The 24,355-nt window shown below is 47.2% G+C and overlaps 1 protein-coding gene across 4 annotated transcripts; it reads right to left on the bottom strand.

The window, feature by feature from the left end:
• Positions 1-3: 3 nt before the first annotated feature.
• KYAT1 (kynurenine aminotransferase 1) lies at positions 4-19,743 on the bottom strand. 4 transcript variants are annotated; one of them, XM_088147141.1, is made up of 15 exons: positions 19,228-19,743; positions 16,888-16,993; positions 14,789-14,847; positions 13,858-14,008; positions 12,928-13,077; positions 11,404-11,490; positions 10,073-10,198; positions 8,191-8,311; positions 6,770-6,846; positions 5,686-5,775; positions 3,854-4,043; positions 2,661-2,728; positions 1,923-2,009; positions 557-651; positions 4-438 (listed from the first exon to the last, which is right to left on the bottom strand). In XM_088147141.1, exons 1-14 carry the CDS (start codon positions 19,605-19,607, stop codon positions 583-585), a joined length of 1,761 nt encoding a protein of 586 aa, XP_088003267.1. In that variant the 5' UTR covers positions 19,608-19,743; the 3' UTR covers positions 4-438; positions 557-582. The 4 variants fall into 4 exon arrangements, with proteins under 4 accessions (XP_088003267.1, XP_088003269.1, XP_007433415.2 ...); XM_088147143.1 differs by having other exon boundaries at positions 3,854-4,040; positions 19,228-19,733; XM_007433353.3 differs by having other exon boundaries at positions 10,073-10,201; positions 19,228-19,730.
• Between the last annotated feature and the right edge of the window lie 4,612 nt (positions 19,744-24,355).

Genomic DNA, 24,355 nt, shown 5'->3' with positions numbered 1-24,355 from the left:
TGCTCCTGTTTTATCGGCGTGCCTCCCAACCCAGCCTGGAAACCCATCCGTGATGGACTCTCAGTTCTTCCTTTCGGTCTCCCTAAAAGATGCTAATAAAAGTCGCTTTTTTTTTTTTCCTGCAAAGGGGGAAAACTCCATCCTTCAGCCTGGGCATCATCCCCCAATAATCTGAAAATATCCAGCGGTGCTGAGCTGTCCTTCGGAAGTCCGAACCATGAAGACCCCACATCCAGCATGCTTTGCCGACAAACAGCAAGGAGTGCAATTTTAATTAAAACTCTTCTCGATGAGAGGTCGGGGCCCCTGGGGGAGTTTTCAGTGGCCCCAGCAGCAGTGCAATATTCTTCAAGACGGATTTGCCTCCCCTTGGTGGAGGGACAGTCCCCATCAACTTGCTGGAACATCTGGAAGATGTGCCCGGGGGGCTCCCCAACCCTGCAGAGTGAAAGGAAAAGGAAACCATCGTTAAAGACCCCAATTTCTGGGGATGGGCAGGGCTGCCCCGGCTTGGCCAACTACCAATGGGGAGGATGGGGGACACCCCAAAGCTTGCCTTTGCTCTGCCCCGTGGCCGGTGCTTCACTGGTTCTGCAACTCCTGGCTCCACTCCTTCAAGATATCCCCAGCGGCTTTCAAAGTCGTGTCTTCCTACAAGCTCGAAAGAAACAAGGATGACTTTTTAAATATCATTTTGATTAAATCACTTGTTTACAAAGTGAAAATTTCACCCTGATCCAGAAATGCTGGATTCACACATTACCCTAAGCCAGTGTTTCTTAAAGTGTGGTCCAAGGACCCCCGGGAGTCCCCCAAGGCCCTCTCAGGGGCCCGTGAAATCCAAATTATTTGCCAGATAGGGAAGATATTTGCAAAAATGTAAAACCATGTCCCTCTTCTCATTATTATTTTTATTTGTTAAAAAATATAGGTTTTGTTTTCATGAAAAAGATTTGGTGTTAATATCTAAGGGGTTTAATTTTGTTATTTTTACATGATTCAATACAGATATATTCTAGAATGCATCCATTTTAATTTCTAATACAGTAAATATCAATGCATATAACCCATACAAACAAAAACTCCCTAATTTTTAAAAATGGGAAGGAGTCCTGAGAGAAAATAAGTTCAAGAAACACTGCTGTACGCCGTAAAATGGCACGGGTTTGTGTGAACCCACACATCGATGGGTTATTTGACAAACAAGTCAATCAACCTGTGCTTAGCCCAAGATATGACTCCATCCAAGGGTTAAATTCATGCGTCATGCTTACAGTGACCATACATCCTTTATTATCGTCCTGTATTTATACGTATGTGTATAGATAGTCCTGTACTTCAAAAAGCTGTCCTTTAGTTCTATTTTTCAAAAACTCACTTCTATCCTCTATTTTGGTCATTTAACTTTTACCGTACCCTTGGTACCACTTAAGGCCCAGTCTTTCCCATTCATGTGAAAAATATGGAAATGGAATTGTCTTTTTCAAACACATTTCTATATCCTGTTTGATTTTAGGTCTTTTTCTTTGAATATGCAGTTTTGTAAAGTTTTTCTTGGCTTGGCTCTTGAATTTGCCTTCGTCAAGCAAAGTTATAAACAGAAACCATTCATATTTTTTTTTAATCCTTATGAACCTCTTTTAGATTCACCCTTTGTCAGGCTGGTACTTTACTTTTTCCAAGAAAATATGGTCACCGTAATCATGCTACCTCCTAATCTGGTTTGTTTCACTTGGCAGGTTGTAAGAAACTGTGTTTTCTACAATGTGAATGCAGCCAAGTTTGGGCTTCTCCAACAAACCATGATTTAGCCCAATCTGCAGCCACTGTGTTAGAGTGGTTAAAAAAACCATCCAAGGTCCCTTCCTTCCAGTTTGCTTTAAACCTCGGGAGACGTTCCCCGCCGATCACGGATACTTCACCTTTGCAAAGCAGAAACGCAAAAAATGGTCAAATTGCTTCTTCTGCGGGAAACTGTAGAAAGCGGAGACAGGAATGGCAGCCAGACGCTGTAGGGGTGGGATGTGAAAGATCAGGAGGACAAACAAAACCCATCTCTCTCCCCCCCCCCATAAAAAAATAGGGAAAAAAAGAGCTGGGGGCAGACTTTATTCCAGGCTAAGGTCCAGCCACGATTAATGTGAAAGTGACCGGAGCTGGAGACGTTCCAGCTCTGTTTTATTTCGCTCAAAATTCCTCTCCCGTTTTGATCTGCGTTAATCTTTTACTGTCAGCGTGCCTCTTTTGGACACTAGGGTTCAAAGAGAAGAAAATGCATTTTCCTTACTTCCTCCTTCCTCCCTCTCTTTCTTCATTTCTTTCAGCCTGCCCCAGGGTCCCCGGAGCAAACTAGTCGTGCCTCAGTTTCCCAAGACAAACTGAGTTCCTGAAACTGCTTTAAAACCATCTCCCCCGCCCCCACGGAGGCTGGCCTTGCTCCAAAAAAGGGGAAAAAAAGGAAAAATTGGCTGCTTCTTACCCCCCTTCCCACCCCTAAAAATACTCCCGCCTCACAATAAAACATCAATAGAGGAACAATTCCAGTCCTTCTGGACGCATGTTTTAGATCTGAACTGCTCGGGTTGCCAACTTATCATAAAGAAAAGTATCAAAGCCACCTTCTCTGTCTTGAACCATCAGAGCTGGCGTTCTCCACTGACCTTGTTCTTAATCATCCATTTTGCAAAACGAAAATCGTAGGGCTCCTCCGAGGGGGGCAAATCCACTTCTGCAAGAGAACACGGACGACGTGACTGCCACAGACAACCTCCCCCACCTCTTTAAGGGCCTTCGACTACAATGCCTATCATCCCCAGCCATGGTCCACATGGTTGAGGAACATGGGGTTACCAGCCTGAGCTCAATCATCCCCAGCCGTGGTCTACATGGTTGAGGAGTGTGGGGTTACCAACTTGAGCTAAAACCAAATGGATGAGGTTTTAACATTTAAAAGGGAAATACAGGTGACAAACCAAGAGAGTGACCTGGATAATTTTTTTCCTATTGGATTTACAAAAGAGGCTTGTTAAAGCCTTGAAGAACTGTGTGCGATGGGACAAAGGAGAAATGAAGAGAAATCAAATCCTCCGACAACATTTGAATGAACTGAAGATTCAGACTGTTAGAAGTAAAAGGAAGGAATATACAGTTGGTCTATTTGATCAAAATTAAAACAAGATATGTTGTTCCTTCTGGCAACCCTTTATGGACTTTCTGCTGACACCAGGCCTGAAAGGATGATGTTTTACAGATTTGTTTATAGGTAAGAAATGGGATATGGGATGAAGAGGAAAATGTTTGTAACCTCAGAAGGGGTGAAGACTCACTAAATTTGTCTATACTCGTTGTGATGAAGGTTGGAAGTCTTTATATATTTCTTTTCTCTTTATTATATTCTTTTCTCTTTCTTCTCTCTCTTTTTTCTTTCTTTTTCCTTGCACTTTTTACTCCTCTCTATTCTCTTTTCTTCAGGTTTAGTTTGTATTAGATTTTACTAGTATAATTAAAATTCATATTTTATACACGCGCATACACACACACATACACAGAAAGGGTTTGTCACTGTCGTCTTCTGGGAAGCTTGCTGTAGCCCACAGCCCTCGGGTTTGGTCTCCCATCCAAATCTTATTCCGCTCCAACAACATGGCATTCATATATGTTTCCTCTCGGAGCCTCTCTGGACCAAATCAGTCCAGTGTTTCTCCCCCTGCCATCCAGAAATAAATTATTTTCCACTCAGAAACGGGCACAGCCCAAACACACAACCATCCACGCAACTCTGCAAACCCTGTTGTGCCACGAGGGCATTCAGTGTTGCTGGCACAGTGGGCAAGATGGTTGGGGGCAAACTTACTAAACGTCGAGAGGTCCGCAATCAGGAAGTAGGTGCCCTCTGGGACAATTGGTTTCATGCCCACCGAGACCAAACTCTCAATGAGGAGGTCCCGCTTCCGCTGGAGCTCTTTGGGCAAGTACACAAAATAGCTGTCGGGCTTGCCAACGCGCCCCAACTCTTGTTCCAGTCCACGGGCCACAGCTTCCTGCTGAAGCAAACAGTGAAAGGAAAGAATTATGGGGGAGCGAGCTAAGTGAGGGTACTAATCTTGGTGCCTGATCCCTGAAGACTGGTGGTGTATTTCATATGGTGTGAACCCACCTAAGGGGGGTTTATTGAACAAATCATGGGTAATGGGCTTCTCAGACCCTAGGAGAGACGATGGCGGTTTCTTCTGCACCTTCTCCCTTCAGGAAGAAAGTGGGGCCACCTCCCGAGCACTCCAGCTGGCAGTTAGAAAGAAGATCAAGAAAACTTTGCCCAGTTGACCTTAGAGCAGGGATCCCCAAAGTGGTCCATATTGACCCCCCAAGGGTCGATGGGACTATCCAAGGAGTTGACAAATGGCTGGGGGTCAAAAGAGGGTCAGTAAATGTCTGGAGGTCAATAGGTGGTCAACAAATGATGGAAGGTTGATTGGGGTCAATTAATCTTTTGGGGTCTCGGTAGAGCTCCATGCCAGTTGCTAGTCCTGAAGATGAGGGTTAGCTATTATCTATTACGACTGTTGTTATTTGTAGTACTATTGGTTCAAGTAGCATTTATTAAATTATTTTTATATCATAAACGTTTAGGGATCGATGAACAATCTGAAACTTCATGAAGGGGACGATGAGCTGGAGAGTTTGGGGACCCCTGCCTTAGAGAGATGTGGTGTGCTAACGTCATCGTACCCGGTTGCCAAGATTTCTGTACAGTAATCCCATCTCCCTTTCAAAGAATCTTGTTGAAGAAGACTCTGCCAGGGTTTTGCTATGGGTTGCAGGCAGCCACTAAGGCCCTGACAACCTGATTTAGCACAATCCATCAAATTAGTTTTGCAAAGATTACTCAAGTGTGCGGGTGCATGAGTCGCCGGCACAGCACGAGCACAGAGGGGCTGGGGGAGGGTGTGCGGGTGGGGGAGACTTACCCAGTGACTTGCGACCTTCCCTGCCGCTTCCCCGTTGACTTTCTGGGGAAGCCAGCATGGAAGGTAGCAAATGGCGATCACGTGATCGTGGGGGACTGCAACTGGTCATAAGTGCAAACCGGTTGTCAAGAGCCCAGATCCTGTTCATGTGACCATGGGGGTGCTGAGGCAGCCAGAACTCCGAGGACCAGTCATAACCACCATTCATTCAGTGCCGTCATAACTTCGAACAGTTGCTTAATGAATGGTCGTAGGTCAAGGACTGCTTGTATTCATGACTCTGATGGTTGAGTTTGGTCTGCCTCAAAGGGCTGACATTCCATATTATCTGTATCGAGTTTCCCCAAAATGTCTCTTTCATTTTACAACAAAAAGCCACTCACAGACAAATTGTTCCAACTTCTAACCACCGGACTGTCCTTTTCTGGCGCCTCTGTAGCCGGGCCGAACACAGGTCTCCTACGCAAGCCACTTTCACTCAGAGGCTGCATTTATACCAGCCATTGAACCAGCTCAGCGAGTGACCAAGTGGGCTAAGCTTGGTTCCGTGTTAGCCTTGGTTATTTTTGATAGCCAAGCACGTTGCGAGAATCCAGACGGCTTGTTGAGGCGATGGTTTAGCCCACCATGCAAACCCTGTAAATGGGCTGATTCCCAGCTAGGCGAAACCTGTTGTGTGAACACCCCACTTAAGCTTGGTGGGGCGCTGCCCTCTCACCTGAGCCGCAGTGGCGCAATGATAGATAGAATTTTGGTGAACGGTTCTGAGGTGTTTCAAAAGGTGATCAGGCCCTATGGCCCAGCCAACCTGTCAAGATGAAACGGAAATACAATTATTTCACAGGTTGGTCTCTCTCCCAGTATCTCTTCTTCATATCTTAGAGGGCCTTCTGGGGCTATTCTATGCTTAAGCCGGCAGCTAAGTTCTGCAGTTTGCAAAAAAAGAAGTTGCCAATGAGCCACAGCTATGCAAGCCTATGGGCAGGGTTCACAAATGATGCCAACCCACAATTGGGGTTTGTTTAATTTTAGCTTACCATGTGATATAAATAGATTGTTCCGGTTTGCAAACCGGAGGTTATAGCAGGGCCTTTTTCCATCAGACACTGAATTCCTTGAGAGATCCGCATGATGGACGGGGCTGAGACAAGCAATGGCCGAACAGCAGCCAACAGGAGGAGGGGACCCCCGTTCTTTGTTTCTGACAGCCCTGCTTCTCCCTCATTTTCTACACACACACACACACACACAAATATATTTGGGTGTCCCAAAAGCCAGGCCCCACAGACAATTCGTTATATAAATTACATGAAACGTTTGAATCGGTTGCCACTTCCTTCTCAACGCTTCCTTACTCCTTTGACGTGTCAGCTTCGATCGTTCCTAAGTACAGTAACTTTTTCTCCGAAAAAAAGATGAATTAATAAAACCCATGGTAATTGGCCTACGGGGCCTGAACTTTTGGTATGCCCTAGGTCTATATATCTGGGTGCGGGTGGGTACATATTGTATTTATTTATTTATATATCAGATTCGTCACTGCCCATCTTGTTAAAAATGACTCTGGGCGGTTTACAAAGCAGTTAAAATCAATTAATACAATATGAAAAGATCTTGAATAAATAGAAATGGGTCTATATCTATATCCTTCTATCTTTAACTGATGGCAAGTTGCTAGGGATCGAACCTACGACCTTTCTGTGTGCAAACCGCCTCCTCTTCTGCTGTGCTAGGGACCCCCCTGCCCCCCACCCAATTTAAAAACAGCACCTTAGCTGGGGCTGCCACGGCCGATCCCTCACCTTCCATCCCGTGGCACTGAAAGTTTTGCCAGCGCTGCCAATGGTCACCGTCCGCTCCCACATCCCGGGCAAGCTGGCTGTAAACCAGAGCAAAAAAATTAGCAAACCGGCCCACTGCTCTCTCCCGCGTGGGACGTGGGACTCCCCGGGATCGTTGCAGAGGGGTTAATTATTCAGGCACGTCGGTTGAATCAGCTGGGCATTGCAAGAATTGACATTAATCAATGACGACGTGCGTCAACGGGTATCATCGGGGCAATGGCATCGCCACGCAAAAATGCACCACGGCGTCATTAGGGAAACGACAAACTGCAGTGGAAAGATGGTCCGTGGCGTGCAAAGTTTGTGGCATCACGATCCAGTAAATTGAGTTTTCACTGGGCAGTAAGTGTGTTATGAAGCAGACCCAAAGTCTGGGAGGAGGCATTTTTAGCCAGCAAATAGGCATTGAGTAACCCTGGGCACAATTTAGCTACCTATTTTTGCACACTCATCTTGGTTAATCCATTTTTGCACACTCAGCTTGGCTAATCCATTTTTGCATTTTTGGGGTCAGCAAATCATCCTCACGCCCTGGATCAACCCCGCCTGCCTTTTATTTATTTACTTCCAATTACATTGTGATTTTTGAAAATGAAAGAAAAAAGATAAAGAAGAGAAGAAGGGAAAAAAATAAAGAAAAAACAGAAAGGGACTATGCTAACCAGGATATTTGCAAGCACCACAGAATTAAATAATGCTTTTTTCAATATTTCATTAATTCGTTTTAAGCAACTGAACAGAGTATATTCTGAAAATGATATTTGTTGCTAGGGTATAATTCAATATAAAAATAGCAGCAGTAGTCAGGACAGTATAAATCATTAACTAAGATTAAAAGTTGCAGTAAATTCTTGCAGGGCTACTGACAATATAATTTAACAGATCCTTCAGAGCTAGAAAATTAAGAGTCTATTAAAAGAAAGCCACATTTTGGATAGGTATAAGCCCATATATAGAATTATCACCTAAAAATGGTTTCCAAGTTGAATTAAATTCTGGATCTGATTTGCTTTGGGGATATGAAGATATCTTGGACTATTTTATATCTTTTAGCTTTTTATTATTATTTTTCTGACGTATTTTCTATGCTTTTTAAATTGACTGTATCCCACCCCCTTTATACTGGTCTTTGACCGTAATAAAGGTTGGATGGATGGATGGACACAGAGGCATATTCCCACACTGGCCACATTTCATTTTAAAGTGGAATCAGAAGAGTAGGAAGATGGGAGGCTTAGAAATAACCATGGTTAGCCTGAGTTCTGGAAAGATGCATGTAAATATCCAAACATATGGAAGAGTAAAGAATTGGGAGTATAGGCGGCAACGTTTGTTGGAAAAATACTGCACCCAACATCCCCAAATCAGGTTGACCATACCAATCCGCACGTGCTCGTTTCCGTCGTAAACCAGCCACTCGTACACTTCGTCGCTAAAGCAGATGACGTCGTGTTTCACACACAGGTCCGCTATGTGCTCCATTTCAGTCCTGCTGAAAACCTGCAGGGCGCAAAGAGACATGCAGTTGGTTCCCTCTGAAATGCAACTGGGTGGGAAAAACACAACAGTGTGGGAAGCGCCCTGTGTACCCTGCACCATTCAGGATAAATCCAAGGGGCTGGTCAAATTTTAATCCAAGGTGCTGCGCGGGCGAAAATGTCAAAACACGTCCATCCACAATCTAGAATCAGAGCTGGAAAAAAGGATGTTTTGGTACCACAACCCAAGAAGGAATTGTTTCATTTTTTTTAGCATCCACAAGACCCTCCTGGGTCTAGTTCTGGAGGCATATTTGAAGATTCAGAAAAACTGGAGCGGGGTCAAAGAAAGACAACCCGGAGGATCAAGAGACTTATGAAGACAGATGGAAGGCACTGGACATGTTTAAAAAGAGAAGAGGGAGGAAGGATGGGTAATGGGGTGAGAGAAACAGGAAGAAGAGCCGCCACCAAGACAAAGGTCAGATAAAAGACATCTGAGTCTGGGCCAGAACTGTAACCGGAGGAAGCGTCTCAGAGTTGACCCTCCCTAGTTCTCTTGAACGTAAAGGCAGACTTGCGAGATCCTGTTACTCTAACCTTATAATAAAAGTAGTATGAGCATTCATAATTTTGGTTTTTTGGTCTGGGAAAGATGGGACAAGCTTCAAATACCAAAAAGTCCTGTTCTCCATCCTGCCAGAGCACCCAATATGGGGTGTTCTAGTTACTGGGGTTTGGTCTTTGCAAAGGCTTTGCTTCACAAATTAAAATTTCCAGTAGGGTCTAAGTTTAAGTGTTTTGTCATTTCAGCTTTTCTCAGGTTCCTCTTGTCCCATTCTTAAATCATCAAACCTCCTTCCTGGATGGGGAGGAACTGGGTTATCTACACATTGTGGCATGTCCTGCCCTGAAGCAGAATGAGAAACAGCAATAGGACAGACTGCACAGAACCATCCTTTTCATGCTGTTCATAGTGGATTTCAGAAAATGGCATGCTACGAGGTTTTACAGGTGGTCCTTGCTTAATGACCGCAATAGGGACCAGAAAATTGGTTATTAAGTGGGGTGGTTGTTAAGCAAATCAGGCCCGATTTTACAACCTTTTTTGCGGTGGTCGTTAGGTGAATCACATGGTCATTAAGTGACTCCGGCTTCCTCCATTGACTTTGCTTGTTGGAAGCCCCCAAGGGAACAAGGGAAGGTTGCAAATGGCAATCACGTGACCCTGCACACCGCAATCATATGACCATGGGGGTGCTAGGATGGTTGTAACTTTGGGCACCAGTTGTAAGTCACTTTTTTTAGCACTGTTGTAACTTTGAATGGTCACTAAACGAATGGTTGTTAAGTGAGAACAACCTGTATTAGCACAGAAACATCCTACTGTACGCGTGTAGGAACTGTCTGCAGTCTGGCACTCAGGAGGCCCTTCAAATGCCAGTTCCTATCAGCCTGCCACACCACAATGATTGTGCAATCTGTAATCCAAATTGCCTGTCTGGATCAACGGTCTGGCTGGACTATAAGCTGTAGGTGAGACGGTGAGGTTTTGAGAGGGTGGAGAAGTATTATTTAAAGGAAGGATATTTGGAAATACGGGTGGCGTGAGGTTTGTTTCAGACTAGAGAAGGTGGGAAAGAAGACAGGAAGGCAGCATGTTTGAGTCCTCCTCAGCTTCAACTCTTCTTCCTTCCATGCCTGTCTGAATGTGGCTAGTTATGATTTAAATATACCCCCCCCCCCTCACTGGCATATTCAAAATAGCAGAACACATCATTACCTTCCCCAAGGGATTGTTGGGAGAATTCAAAACCAGGACTTTTGTTCGTCTGGTGAACATTGACTCCAATTCAGCTGGATCGAGTTGCCAGTCTCGGCTGGAGGCCAGCTTCCCACTTTTTGTAACCTTCTGGAGGAGAGAAAAAGGATCTTGGTAAAGGATCTCCACCCTGGGGCCCTTCAGGTAGGCTGGGCATAACTTCCATCAGCCCCAGCCAACTAATCCCATTTCTATGCTATCCGAACTCAAGATTGCTTGTCATTTTTGAAGTCTAGCCTTTCTCCAGGAGCTCAAGAGGTTCCGTTTTGCTCCATAACCTATAAGTAGGTAAGGCAGGAGGGAAGTGATTGCCCCAAAATCACCTAGGAAGCTTCCAGGGGTGAGGATGGGCTTGAACCCAAGTTTCCCTGAGCCTAGTCCAGCATTTTAATCACTACCGTATGCTAACTCCAAATGGATAAACTTTCTTTAAAGAATCAACTCCGAGCAGAACTAACCCACGGAGCCGGGTGTGATGAGATTCTCTGTCCCTGGACATCAAAATCGATGTTTCCAAAATGTTGCAGAACAAGAACGCGTGGACCTTTTTGTGGTATCCCATCAGAGCATCCTCCCCATTAAACCAAGACCTAGTTAGAAAGAAGATCTAAGGCAAGGGGGATAAACGAGGACCAGATATCCAGTGGAGACTTATGAGAAGCCCCTTACCAACCAACCAAGCAAAAATCTCACATAGACTCCATCTGAACGAGCAGGCTTATGGCATGGAAAAAATGAGTTCAGTTACACAATCTTGGAAATTGGATATGTGTCCCTTTCATCCTCTTTCTAACTGTGCCTTGGTTTCATGGGGAAGATGCTAATCATTTGGTTGATACCACAATACCAGGCAGTCCTCACTTAAAGACCACAATAGGGATTGGAAAATTTGCTGTCAAGCGGGGTGGTGGTTAAGAAGGCATCATGGGACCACACCCAATTTTATGACAAATCACCATGGTCATTAAGTGAATCAAGTGGCTCCCCACTGATTTTGCTTGCTGGAAACCAGCTGGGAAGGTTGCAAATGGCGATCACGTGACCCTGGGACACTGCAACCGTTGTAAATGTGAGCTGGTTGCCAAGTGCCCAGATCGCGATCATGTGATTGCATGGACACTACAATGGTCATAAGTGTGAGGACTGGTTGTAAGTTACTTTTTTCAGTGTCGTTGTAACTTCGAACAGTTGCTAAACAAATGGTCATTAAGCAAGGATCATTACAGTATGCTCTTAATTTTGAAATGTATCCTGCCTTTCCTTACTTGACCCATTACTTGGTGCTCACTCACCAGCCGCAGGGGTATAAAGACAGGTTTCCCGCCCGCCATTCTGGCCATGGGTTCATAGCAGTCAAAGTACGGCTCAATTATAATCACCTAGAGAAAACCAAGGTGAGATTTGGCATTTAACAGAATCAAGGACCAGCACATTATTGCACAGATATATGCACTCTAACACGGAGATGGCTTTTAGGCTCCCAAGCTCAGATCCTGCTTGCAAGGCTCGTGTAGCGCTTGGTATTTAGGAAATAAATCTAATTTTCAGTGCATGCAGCTGGTGGAAAAGGATCCAAAAGGCAAAGGTGGGAATCCAGAGCTCAGGGGTGTAGCAGAAAATGTCTGCTGGGGGCAAAGAAGTCAATGGGAGCAAACTGGTCTTGGGGAGCCAGAATCAGCTCCCCGTATCTTCAGCCAGGCTGGGCATTGCTTGCAAACACTTCTAGTGAGTTGCGATTTCCATTCAACAGGCTTCCGCCAGAGCATCCTTCCAGGGCAGGATTTCCCAACCTGGACAACTCTGAGATGGGTGGACTCCAACTCCCAGAATTCCCCAGCTTATACAGCCATTGCTAAGAATTCTGGGAGTTGAAGTCCACACCTCCCCAAGTTGTCCAATTAGGAAATGCTGGGAAATTAAAATGGCACACACACGTACACCCAGCATTGTCCTCCACCACCTTCAAGGAAGCCCATGGGGAGGAGGTGAGGCTGGAAGGCCCCACCCGGAGGATTTTGCTGATGACTGAAAGCAGCCCCTCCCACAGCTGGGCGGGGGTCCGTCCTCCTACACAGGGACTGTTTAGACATGCAAAGCGATTTGCAGATTTATTAACAAGTTTTTCTCACATCTTTTGTTCAGGAGATCCAAGGAGCATGGATTTTATGTTGGCAACAACAGCCCTGCAAGGTAGGCTGTGCTAAGAGGTAGTAATCACCCAAAGTCCCCCGTGAGCTCTGTGTCCCAGTCCTCTCTGCGGACCTGAACATCACCTTCACCCCCAGACCTTAGGAACAAACCCAAATCATTCCATTTATAAAACACGCGGCTCCAGCTCAAACTTTCCCAATCTGACACCTTCCAAATATGTGCATGTGAGCCCCCAGGATTCCCGAGCATGCCTGAATGGCTGGAGAATTCTGGGGAGGTGATATTTGCATGGCTGGAGGGATCCTTCTCCCAGAATGCTCAGCAATGGATAAGTAATGGCAAGGGAATTCTGGGAACTGCTGTTTGCACAGTGGGAGGGATCCTTCCATTCCCAGAATGCCCAGCACTGGATAAACAATGGCAGGGGAATTCTGGGAGTTAATATTCACACAGCTGGAGGGATCCTGCCATTCCCAGATTGCCCAGCACTGGATGAACAATAGCAAGGGAATTCTGGGAGTTGAAATCCATACACTCCTGGAGGGGGGCCAGAAATTGTAAACCCAGCTAAACAGACCCAAAACACAGGAGCTCAGACTCGTCCTTCAATGTGCAAGCTGGAGTCCATCCAACCCCGGATCCCCACTTTGCCCCCCGTGAATCACCTCGTCCCCCTCATCCACCAGGGCCTGGAAGCAGCAGAAGAGAGCTTGGTAGGCGCCCACTGTCACCAGCACGTTCTTCAGGGGGTCCAGGTCTCGCTGGAGCAGCTTCCCAAAAAAGCGGGCCAGGACCTCCACCAACCGAGGGTGACCCTGGTGGAAAATCAGATCGCGCTCAGCAAAAACAACCAGGCGTCCTTGTCCCGTTTCGACCGAAAGCCTCTTAAGGCTTGGAGACTTTGAGCAGGTTTTCCACGACTGTTTGCCCGTGTTCGCTTAACCCTGAGTTGCTGAACCGTGGCTTGCCGAACCAGCCCAGTTGTCTGGGTTTGCAGGCACTAACCATATGGCCTGACACACAACACCCAGGGCTAAACTGCCTTTTGAACCAGACAGTCGGTTCATCTACGTAAAGGGTAGCCACCACGTGGAAGACGGTTCGGACAGGCAAGACTTTGGAACCCGGGGGAGGCTGTACTCATGCAACAGGGCAAGCCGCGGTTAGGTTAACCCTGGTTCCCTTGCAAATCATCTTGGCTGGGATCTCTGAAGCACGTAACCCCACACTGCACGGTGCATTCAACCCTTTAGACCATAAACAAGCTAGCATATGTTGCCTTTAGTTGGTTGTGTGAACCAGGCAGAGAAATATGACCAGGTTTAGGCTCAGAAAGATCCATAATGTCAGGTTGTTGTTCCCTGGTTTGTTCACAGACCAGCAGCACCCTCAGTTTGCTATGCATCTCAGATTAAGAGGCCGGATGAATTCAGCCGAGGCAAATGTAGGTGATTCACTTGCCGTTTGTAAGCTACCGTTTAAAATTGGCAAACAAATCCCAGTGCCCAAATTTGTCCCAGATGGTCAGCTAGAAGCGAAGCTACCCCATCTTTGCATCACACAATATGTGCCAAACAGACAGATGTTTCACGTACAAACGCCTGGGTGTATTGGTGCAATGTGGCGTTTTCTCCACTTATGGCCTCCACGTAGGCATCCTTGACAAAATCCGGCGGGGAGAAATTGGGAAAACCTTGACCCAAATTCACAGTCTTGTAAGTAGCGGCTAGTCGGGAGAATTCAACCCTAAGGAGAGAAAAACTGTGTAAAAAATTGGGGCTTTGCATCAGAGTTTACCGTTACGGTGCTTTCCGGCAAGAATCCAGTTGGCTTCAAGCCTGAATCAGCCACAAGGGCTGGGTTTGCATCACAAACCGAGTTACACAATGTCGCACAGACAAATCAACCCCCCACTTATGCCCAAGGAGATCTGAGGCGCCCTCCCCAGAATTCAAGTTTCTTTTCACCCAATGGCTGCATTCGCACAACACAGAAGCCACGGTTAGTTAACTATGGTTAGCTGGTTTGGGCATCAATCTCGGTTTGCAAACACAACTGGCTGGGTCAGTGGGGATTATGATCTGGGGCAGCGTTTCCTAAACGTTTTGCTCTCAGGACCCCTTCCCACTTTTAAAAATTATGGGGGACTCCAAAAGAGCTCCTGTTTGTATGAGCTACATTGATCGATATTGACTGTATTAAAAATGAAAATTGCCGCGTTTGTAGAATGTTTATTTATTGAACCGTGGAAAAACAACAACTTGAAACCCATTTGGTATTAAAATAAATAAACTTTTTCATGGGGAAAAAACTATACTTTTTAACAAACACAAAATGACAAGGAGGACAGGGACAGGGTTTCAAATTTTAGCTAATATCTTTCATATTGGGCAAATAATTTTGAGTTTGCAGACCCCTGAGGGGGTCTTGGGGGAGATCCTCAGACCCCCCCCTTTAAGAAACACTGGCTTAGGGCCTGAACGCAACCCATCCGTTTCCTGAACAAGCAAATTGGAAACTGCCTACCAGATATTCTGGTCCACGCCTTCGAGCCGCCGAGCTTGAATCGCCTTGGCCATTTTTTCCTAGAGAAAAATGGAATCAGTCTTGAATAACTCCATCCCGCAGGCTGACAGGTCCCAGCTAGATCCCGCTCATTGCTCTTCCCGTCCTTGCAACTGTGGCTGATCCCCCAAGGGCAAACCAGATCCGGTTAATCCTTGGAAAGGAGACCACTCAGAGATGCAAGAGCTGGGGGAAGTTAGAAAAAACGCCCTAGATGAAAAGAAGAGCGAAGGAAAACGCCAGAGAATCCTCAGGAGCTCAGCTCGGTTTGGGGGAGGCCCTATCTTTACCCCCCCAAAAGGACCCCCCCCGACCAGGTTTTCTGGCTGCTTTTTTCAGAAGCATGCCTATCCAACCGAGGGCCATGCAGAAGAAGACTTAGTTGCCTACCAGCAGCCAGTCTCTTGGGTGAAAAAGAGGCGTTAGAAATTTTTCCCGAGAAGAGAAATTCAGCAAAACTCTTCTGGGCGTGGTCCCGGGGATTGTGCAAATGTCACCTATTTCATTGCACAAGTCCTGCTTTCCCACACTTCAGTTCCAAGGAAATCTCTCAGGTGTTGCCCGGTTTCTTCTTTGTACAGATTGAGGAACGAAGAGAACCAGGAAGACCGCAAAGGAAAACAACGCCAACCGGAGTCATAGAAAACACCCCGGCTGCCCGGAACAGCCACCAACAGACACACACACACACAACAGAGGAGAACCTCTTTTGAAAGGGAAGAAAACGTTGGAGAAATTGTTTCAACACGGCATCAGCTGATATGGAACTTGCAAACAAAAATGAAATAAAAGCTGTTTGTTCTCTTGCAAACGGCCACTCATCTAACTCTTGTATTCCAGAAAGAAGGAGAAGGAGAAGGAGAAGGAGGTTTTACCAGTCTTAGACTGAGAATCTAATTGCAGATTAAATAATAATAATAACAATAATAATACAACTGGGCAGAACGTTCTCGTCTCCCTTGGGTTCCTTCTGAACTTCTGCAGAAAGGCCACTGATCACTAAGCAGGAAACTAATGCATCGGGGAGGAAGGTTGCATTTCCTGATGTGCTAGTTCTCTGCTTGCAGGGAATGTAAAATTTGCATACAGTATTTGAATGAAGATGTTAGAAAGAGGATGCTGGAGTGAAGAAATGTATTCAGACATGTTTGTGGTGGGGGGGTGATTCTGATTCCTGTGATGGCAGTACCTGGCCAACTTTAGCGCTTCTTGAAAAAGCTGATCAGGATCAGACTGGGTTAACTCTTGGATGGGAGGCCACACGGAAATCCTGAGGAAATAGGCTAGACTGGAAAACCCAAAGCCCACTTGTGTATTGTTGCTAGGAAAAATCCAAGGAATGGAGACTCACCTTAAAGATTTGTAGGAAAGATTTGGGTTACGGGGGAAAAGATGACCTGGCCTTTAAGCAAACAAGCATTCAAATCGTGGCCAGATTAGGCACAGGAGCAAAAGACCAAGCTAATATCCTACTGTGGTTTGGTTTTATTTATGTAAAGCATGCATACCATACACCTTTTCGCCTTAAACATTTCAAGGCAGTTTACAAGTCAAAATTGATGTTTTATCGATGAATGCATATTAAATTCACAAAATGAATATTAAATTCACAAAATGAATATTAAATTCACAAAATGAATATTAAATTCACAAAATGAAACCATTTCTGGTTTTACGAGTGAACCCAGGTACTGAGGTTTATAAAACGTGGTTTATGGCGTACGAGGCCCTCACTCAAATGTGGCTTCTTCATATTTAAACAAACCATGGTTTAGCCCAATGTGCAAATTAAGCCTGGCAATGCTCTACAGTACAGCTGTTTGGCTTAAATGTTTTCCCTAAACAAGGATTTAACTTATTGGAGTAGCAGATGGGCCCGGATGGGGTTCACACATTACCCTAACCTATAAACCATGGTTTACCCACCACCAGGGTTTGCCAAAGGCATTAAGCCCTACCTCCAACAAGATCCATTACAGCAGCAAGCAACATGCGAACCTTTCGCTCTTGTCCACAAATCCTAGTTACTAAACCGTGGGTCAGTCATCCGTGCTTCGTACCTTGGGGTGATGACAGCCAAAAGGCAAAAACGCGGTTCTCCTCCGAAGATCACGGATCAAAGCCGGACCCGGACGACGCCAGCTGGCAGTCCAAGCAGCCAAGCACCTTTCCGAAACGAAAGCCAGAGAGGAAAAAGAGAGGATCGGGTTGCAGTCAGAAAAAGCAAGTGTTTAACGCTCTGCAAAACTAAATCTTCTGCCTCTTGAAATGGTTCTGGGCAGTTCATGGGAAGAAAAAGCAAAATTTCCTGCAACAGTCAAGTTTCAGCTCTCTTGGGATTCCTCTCTAACAGGGTCTGCAACAAGCCATGATGGCAGTGTTTCTCAACCTTGGCCACTTTAAGAGGAGTGGACTTCGACTCCCAGAATTCCCCAGCCAGCATGGCTGGCTGGGGAATTCTGGGAGTCAAAGTCCACTCCTCTTAAAGTGGCCAAGGTTGAGAAACACTGCATTATGGTATTTCTTGCCCTGCTCCCCCCCATGCCTGTGGTGCAACCTTTCTAAGGCCAGGTTTGCACACTATGCCAAACCATTGTTTGTTTGATCCTGGTTTACTGAAGAAAGCAGGAGGGACTGTGGACTTTGGAGAAGAATATTGACGCTTTCGAACTTTGGTGTTAGAGAAAAGTTCCTTGCTTATCCGAGGTTTCTCGGTTTAGGTGATTTGGAGGAGAAGGGAAGAAATCATCATTGGCTGTGTTCACACAACACCTTAAATTATCAACCAGGTTTAGCAAACCACCATAGCTGGGGCCACGTAATGCGCTCACCCCAAACAAACCACATTGTGGCTGAACACAACGGCCTGGTTCACCTCCTTCCCTAAATTAGTTAAAAACCCAGCAGCTGCGTTCCCCTAACATGCTAATCTGGGTTAGTTTTAACCTTGGCTAGTTCACGGTTTAGCCTGTGGGACAAACCTCAGCTGCTTGATTACTTTATAGTTCAATTTATTGTTCAAACCTGAAACAATGGGTCCGTTCAGTTAATTCCAGAATTAACCATGAATTAATTAACCCCAATGACAGGTCCTTATACCTCCATGAGCCAAAAATCCTTGCTACTCTGTGCCCAATAACCCTGAGTCTTCTATCTACCTCTAGAGAAGTAAATGGGAGTTGTAGTCCCAGTTTGTTTAGTTCTCACATTATACCTGAAGTTCATACCCAACTAGGTTGCTGATAAATCAACAACAAATCCGTAGAAATAAACCGGCCAAGGAATTTAATGGCTACAATGGAAATCAAACAAACCGTCTTGACATTCCCTCAACGTGTTGGACTGCAACTCCCATCATCCTCAGCCAGCACCCAAGGGAGACCACCCGACTAAAAAGAGCAGAGCTGGGATGGGTAAACGCATTCCCGTGCTGGCCCACCTTCTCTCGGCTTCAGATGGATTCCAAAAAGCAAGCCACCCAGGTGAAAGAAGAGACCGGGGATTGTTGAATAAACCACAATTGGTTGGAATCGCACCATAGATGGAATCAGAAACAGGCCAGCTATCTTTTGGTACCGCAGTATGGGAACCGCAACCCAAGACCTTAATGAAGCTATACCTTCTTACAACCACAAATTACAAACTACATCCTAGGATCTATCGGCTCGTAAGGACACGTCGTTGCTAAACTACAACGTCCTTTGGGTTTTGTGAGTTGTGCAAACTCAGCCCCCGAAGTCTGCAAACACCGGCTTCCAGCTGGGCATACGTGAAGCCAGCCTTGTCCCACAACCCCTGGTTAGTCAAACCATGGTTGCAGGCCCTGCAAGGGGTGCGTGAGCTCAGCTCCTAGTCTGCAGCAGCCAAAATTAAAATACACTGATTAACAAGCAGGCTTTCTGAAAAGAGGGGAAAGTTCCCCATTCAACTTCCTGATTGCCATTCAGCATCAGAAATCAGATTTACAGATGACCAAGCCTACAAAACAATACACAAAAAGGAGAAAGAACCACAATAATAAACAGTTTAAGAGGAAAACGATACGGTCGTCTGCATCGGAGCTGTACAAAATCTCAAGGTGGGAACGAACGGCTGGAGTTCCTCTGGGCACCTCCAAACCCCTGTCAGAGACCCAGATTTCTGCAGCCAGCTCTGAAATGCCTCCCCGATACAACGGAGTTGGCGCTTCCCAGGTGGATTAGCTCTTGCCTTCCCAGAGTGGGCTGAAGCAGGCTGGGTTGAACCTGGGTTAGCTGCTTTGAGGCTTAAAAGTGTGCGCCCACCCAAACGTCGATGGTCCATACCCCAGACTTTGAAAGCAGGTGAATTCAGTAGCCGAGCGATGCCCGGAGATCCAAGGCCACAGCAGGGCAAGAAGGAACTCACGCACAGCGACTTACAGCCTCGCCCTTTCGTAGGACAACATCCACCATGCTCCCCTGATCTCAAGTAGCTTCCTCTCCAAACAGCTGATACGTTCCCCGCTGGCGGAGGGACCAGAGCCACCAGCCAACCAGAGGAGCCCCTGGCTGCATCGAAGGGTGGGCGTGGGTTGGCGATGCCCTCCCATCTGACGCACCGGGGCATGGGAGGCCCAGCTGCTCGTGCTTAGCAGGGGCGGGGATGGGGGCTTCCTCGGCTTGCGCAGCAAATCCAGGATTGATCCAAGCCAAGCCGCCGGGATTTTAATACAAGGTGTTCTCCGCTGACCAAGGGGATCAAGCCAGCCCGCAATTGCGCAAGTGGTGCCCCACGGTTCCCCTCCTCGTGCATGCAACATCCAAGTTGAGGAGCCAGCCTGGAGAAGCCATGATGGAAACTAAAAAGGGGGCACCCCAGAGATTTTTCCCTCTAGCAGTGATCCCCTTCAAAAGATGCCCTTCGTTCTTTCCCCGCAACTCCTGATTTTAGTTGATTTTTGGGGGACTGTCCTCTGTCCTGATTTGAATCCGCGTTGTTTAAAAAAAAGAGTTTTCTTTGGCATGGGGAGGGACGGAAGTTTAAACGTTTGGCTCGAAGGTCCAAAAGATCCGCTTGGTGTTCGTCTCATGAGCGCTTCGCTTCGGTCAAGAGCAAACCCAGCCGGGTGGGTCTAGCTAGCGTTGAATTCATCCGCGGATTTGTGTGACGGATCCGTACGTGCTTTATTTAGTATTTCTTTTGCTGCTTTTATTAGGGTTCTTTTTTTTTTTAAGTTGATATTTAATATAGCTGTGGGGTCTGGCCTGGAAGAAAACTGGATTTTTAACTTCCTCTTTCACCTCCAGCATATTATTTATTAAGGCTTAACGTCTTGCCCGTTAAGCAATGCAAGGGCCAAGGGGCACCATAGTTGGGGTAGGTTTAGGGCATCCGATGGCTTTAAGCTAGCTCTATGAGAAGCAGTGTACCATGGAACATGAGTCGCAAGGACGGGAGGCTGTAGCCGAGGGAGGTGTATCCAGAAAGCTGTAGGAAGAAGTGTGTTTCTCTGGATTTAATTTCTCCAGCAGGTTTTAGTCTGATGGAGCGTGCAATGTCTTCTGTTTTTAGATTATTAATCCTGCCACAAGGAGCCTGGGCACCGTCTCGCAGGCCTGGTAGAGCAAAGTGCAATTTATACATGGAATAACTGGTTCGTTTTTTCCATGAATAGAAGACCGCCATTCATTCCTACAGTTGTCGAGAGTTTCAAAATACCTAGGCCAGATATTTGGATGGGCCAGGAGGGTGGGCCGAGCCCCTCTGATTTGCTTCTGGGACAAGGAGTTGTGTCAACCCAGAATTTTGAGCCCATCTGAGCTTGTGAGTCCCGGGAATCCAGCCTTTGTCGGCTGTCTGGTGGATCAGTAGGGGCAGGTGGCAATTTTGGACGAAAAATGGTCCTAGTACCAATTATCTTAAGTGCAATTCCACTGGTGTGAAGTTTATTCACAGAATTAACTATATGGAAGTGGGGCATTCAGAACCCTGTTTTCCTGTTTCGGCAACTTTCAGAAGGGTGGACTTCAACTCCCAGAATTCCCCAGCCAGCAACACAAGCCACTTATGCAAACATTTAGACAGCCACCATGTGTCGTCCTTGGCCCAGCCCTTGAAGACGACCCGGAGTGGTGTTTTCCAATTTTACCAATTTTAAGATGGGTGGACTTCAATGCCCAGAATTCCCCAGCCAGTATGCTCGCTGGGGAATTCTGGGCATTGAAGTCCACATATCTTAAAGTTGCTGAGATTGGGAAATAACAGGTCCAGAGGTTTGAGCAACTAACCAATTGAGCTGGATGATGGGACAACATCTATATTGCTGGCTGGGGAATTCTGGGAGTTGAAGTCCACACAGCTTAAAGTTGTTGAGATTGGGAAACGCTGGTTTAGACTACCAACTCTGAGGTCCTGTGACTGCAAATACCCAATGACTGAGAAATATGTATCTCAGCATATTTGTATTTATTGCTTTCGGCAACTTTCAGAAGGGTGGACTTCAACTCCCAGAATTCCCCAGCCAGCAACACAAGCCGCTTATGCAAATATTTATGAATGTAAACTCTGGCACTGAAATCAAGGGAGCTGAAAAGTGCCGAGCTGTGATGGGATCGTGAGCTTGGTTTGTCTCACACCTGATACAGAAACCAAAGGGGGAAAAATGCCTAAAGAAGGGGAAAAAATATCTGGACTGAGAGATCCCAGATCCCTCTCCAAATTTCTTTTCTCTCCGTTCCTTGTTTACTTGCTCCTCCCCGCTTAAATAATCTTCCCAGTCGCTGATGGATTAATTTCTTTCTCTGCATTACGTTAAAGACTCCTTTTACCTTTATGTGGGTTCAAAGCTATTTAAGGCATTCTTTGATTAATCTTTAAAATCTCTTTCAGGTCAACCAATTCCTGGTGACCTCATCTACACCCATCCATATACTGTACTATAAACTTTTGGCAACAATACAGAAGTGATTCCTCCTCCTCCTCCTCCTCCTCCTCTTCCTTCTTTCTTCCTCCTCCTCTTCCTCCTCCTCCTCCTCTGTCTCCATCTCCTTCTCCTCCTCCTCTCCTTCTCCTTCTCCTTCTCCTTCTCCATCCCCTTCTCCTTCTCCTTCTCCTCCTCCTCCTCTCCTTCTCCATCCCCTTCTCCTCTCCTTCTCCTTCTCCTTCTCCTTCTCCTTCTCCTTCTCCTTCTCCTTCTCCTTCTCCTTCTCCTTCTCCTCCATCCCCTTCTCCTTCTCCTTCTCCTCCTCCTCTCCTTCTCCTTCTCCTTCTCCTTCTCCTCCATCCCCTTCTCCTCCTCCTCCTCCTCCTCCCCTTCCCCTTCCCCTTCCCCTTCCCCTTCCCCTTCCCCTTCCCCTTCTCTTTCTCCTCCTCCTCCTCTCCTTCCCCTTCCCCTTCTCTTTCTCCTCCTCTCCTTCTCCTCCTCCTCTCCTTCTCCTTCTCCATCCCCTTCTCCTTCTCCTTCTCCATCCCCTTCTCCTTCTCCTTCTCCTTCTCCTTCTCCTCCATCCCCTTCTCCTTCTCCTCCTCCTCTCCTTCTCCTTCTCCTTCTCCTCCATCCCCTTCTCCTCCTCCTCCTCCTCCTCCTCCTTCTCCTCCTCTTCCCCTTCCCCTTCTCTTTCTCCTCCTCCTCCTCTCCTTCCCTTCCCCTTCCCCTTCCCCTTCCCCTTCCCCTTCCCCTTCCCCTTCTCTTTCTCCTCCTCCTCCTCTCCTTCTCCTTCTCCATCCCCTTCTCCATCCCCTTCTCCATCCCCTTCTCCTTCTCCTCCTCTCCTTCTCCTCTCCTTCTCCTTCTCCTTCTCCTTCTCCTCCATCCCCTTCTCCTCCTCCACGCCTCCTCCTTCTCCTTCTCCTCCATCCCCTTCTCCTCCTCCTCCTCCTCCTCCTCTTCCTCCTCCTCCTCCTCTGTCTCCTTCTCCTTCTCCTCCTCCTCTCCTTCTCCTTCTCCTTCTCCTTCTCCTTCTCCTTCTCCTTCTCCTTCTCCTTCTCCTTCTCCTTCTCCATCTCCTTCTCCTTCTCCTCCTCCTCCTCCTCCTCCTCCCCCTCTCCTTCCCCTTCCCCTTCTCTTTCTCCTCCTCCTCTCCTCCTCCTCTCCTTCTCCTTCTCCTTCTCCTTCTCCTTCTCCTTCTCCTCCTCCTCCTCCTCCTCCTCCTCCTCCTCCTCCTCCTTCTCCTTCTCCATCCCCTTCTCCTCCTCCTCCTCCTCCCCTTCCCCTTCCCTTCTCTTTCTCCTCCTCCTCCTCTCCTTCTCCTTCTCCTTCTCCTTCTCCTTCTCCTTCTCCTTCTCCTTCTCCTTCTCCTTCTCCTTCTCCTTCTCCTTCTCCTTCTCCTTCTCCTTCTCCTTCTCCTTCTCCTCTCCTTCCCCTTCCCCTTCTCTTTCTCCTCCTCCTCCTTTCCTCCTCCTCCTCCTCCCCTTCTCCTTCTCCTTCTCCTTCTCCTTCTCCTTCTCCTTCTCCTTCTCCTTCTCCTTCTCCTTCTCCTCCATCCCCTTCTCCGTCTCCTCCTCCTCTCCTTCTCCTTCTCCGTCTCCTCCATCCCCTTCTCCTCCTCCTCCTCCTCCTCCTCCTTCTCCTCCTCTTCCCCTTCCCCTTCTCTTTCTCCTCCTCCTCCTCTCCTTCCCCTTCCCCTTCCCCTTCCCCTTCCCCTTCCCCTTCCCCTTCCCCTTCCCCTTCCCCTTCTCTTTCTCCTCCTCCTCCTCTCCTTCTCCTTCTCCATCCCCTTCTCCATCCCCTTCTCCATCCCCTTCTCCTCTCCTTCTCCTCTCCTTCTCCTTCTCCTTCTCCTCCATCCCCTTCTCCTCCTCCTCTCCTCCTCCTTCTCCTTCTCCTCCATCCCCTTCTCCTCCTCCTCCTCCTCCTCCTCCTCTTCCTCCTCCTCCTCCTCTGTCTCCATCTCCTTCTCCTCCTCCTCTCCTTCTCCTTCTCCTTCTCCTTCTCCTTCTCCTTCACCTTCTCCTTCTCCTTCTCCTTCTCCTTCTCCTTCTCCATCTCCTTCTCCATCTCCTTCTCCTCCTCCTCCTCCTCCCCCTCTCCTTCCCCTTCCCCTTCTCTTTCTCCTCCTCCTCTCCTCCTCCTCTCCTTCTCCTTCTCCTTCTCCTTCTCCTTCTCCTTCTCCTTCTCCTTCTCCTTCTCCTCCTCCTCCTCCTCCTCCTTCTCCATCCCCTTCTCCTCCTCCTCCTCCTCCCCTTCCCCTTCCCCTTCTCTTTCTCCTCCTCCTCCTGCTCCTTCTCCTTCTCCTTCTCCTTCTCCTTCTCCTTCTCCTTCTCCTTCTCCTTCTCCTTCTCCTTCTCCTTCTCCTTCTCCTTCTCCTCTCCTTCCCCTTCCCCTTCTCTTTCTCCTCCTCCTCCCGTTTCCTTCTCCTCCTCCTCCTCCTCCTCCTCCTCCTCTCCTTCTCCTTCTCCTTCTCCTTCTCCTTCTCCTTCTCCTTCTCCTTCTCCTTCTCCTCCTCCTCCTCCTCCTCCTCCTCCTCCTTCTCCTTCTCCTTCTCCATCCCCTTCCCCTCCTCCTCCTCCTCCCCTTCCCCTTCCCCTTCTCTTTCTCCTCCTCTTACTCTCCTTCTCCTTCTCCTTCTC

Source organism: Python bivittatus, unplaced genomic scaffold (assembly GCF_059951505.1).
Source record: "Python bivittatus isolate LINGU-HERP-01145 unplaced genomic scaffold, Pbiv_v1 ctg000160_np1212, whole genome shotgun sequence".
NCBI classification, from domain to species: domain Eukaryota; kingdom Metazoa; phylum Chordata; class Lepidosauria; order Squamata; family Pythonidae; genus Python; species Python bivittatus.
The sequence above is the reverse complement of the archived record's forward strand: the minus strand, read 5'-3'. Positions and strand labels throughout refer to the sequence as shown.

Excerpts from the sequence above, each read along its gene's own strand:
- KYAT1 (XM_007433353.3), bottom strand. The coding sequence starts at position 19,607 with ATGTTGCATGCACGAGGAGGGGAACCGTGGGGCACCACTTGCGCAATT. Across the intron at positions 11,491-12,927 it reads TGGTGGATGAGGGGGACGAG|GTGATTATAATTGAGCCGTA; the intron begins GTGATTCACGGG and ends GGTTTTCTCTAG. Across the intron at positions 5,776-6,769 it reads TCAGTGCCACGGGATGGAAG|GTTGGCTGGGCCATAGGGCC; the intron begins GTGAGGGATCGG and ends TCATCTTGACAG.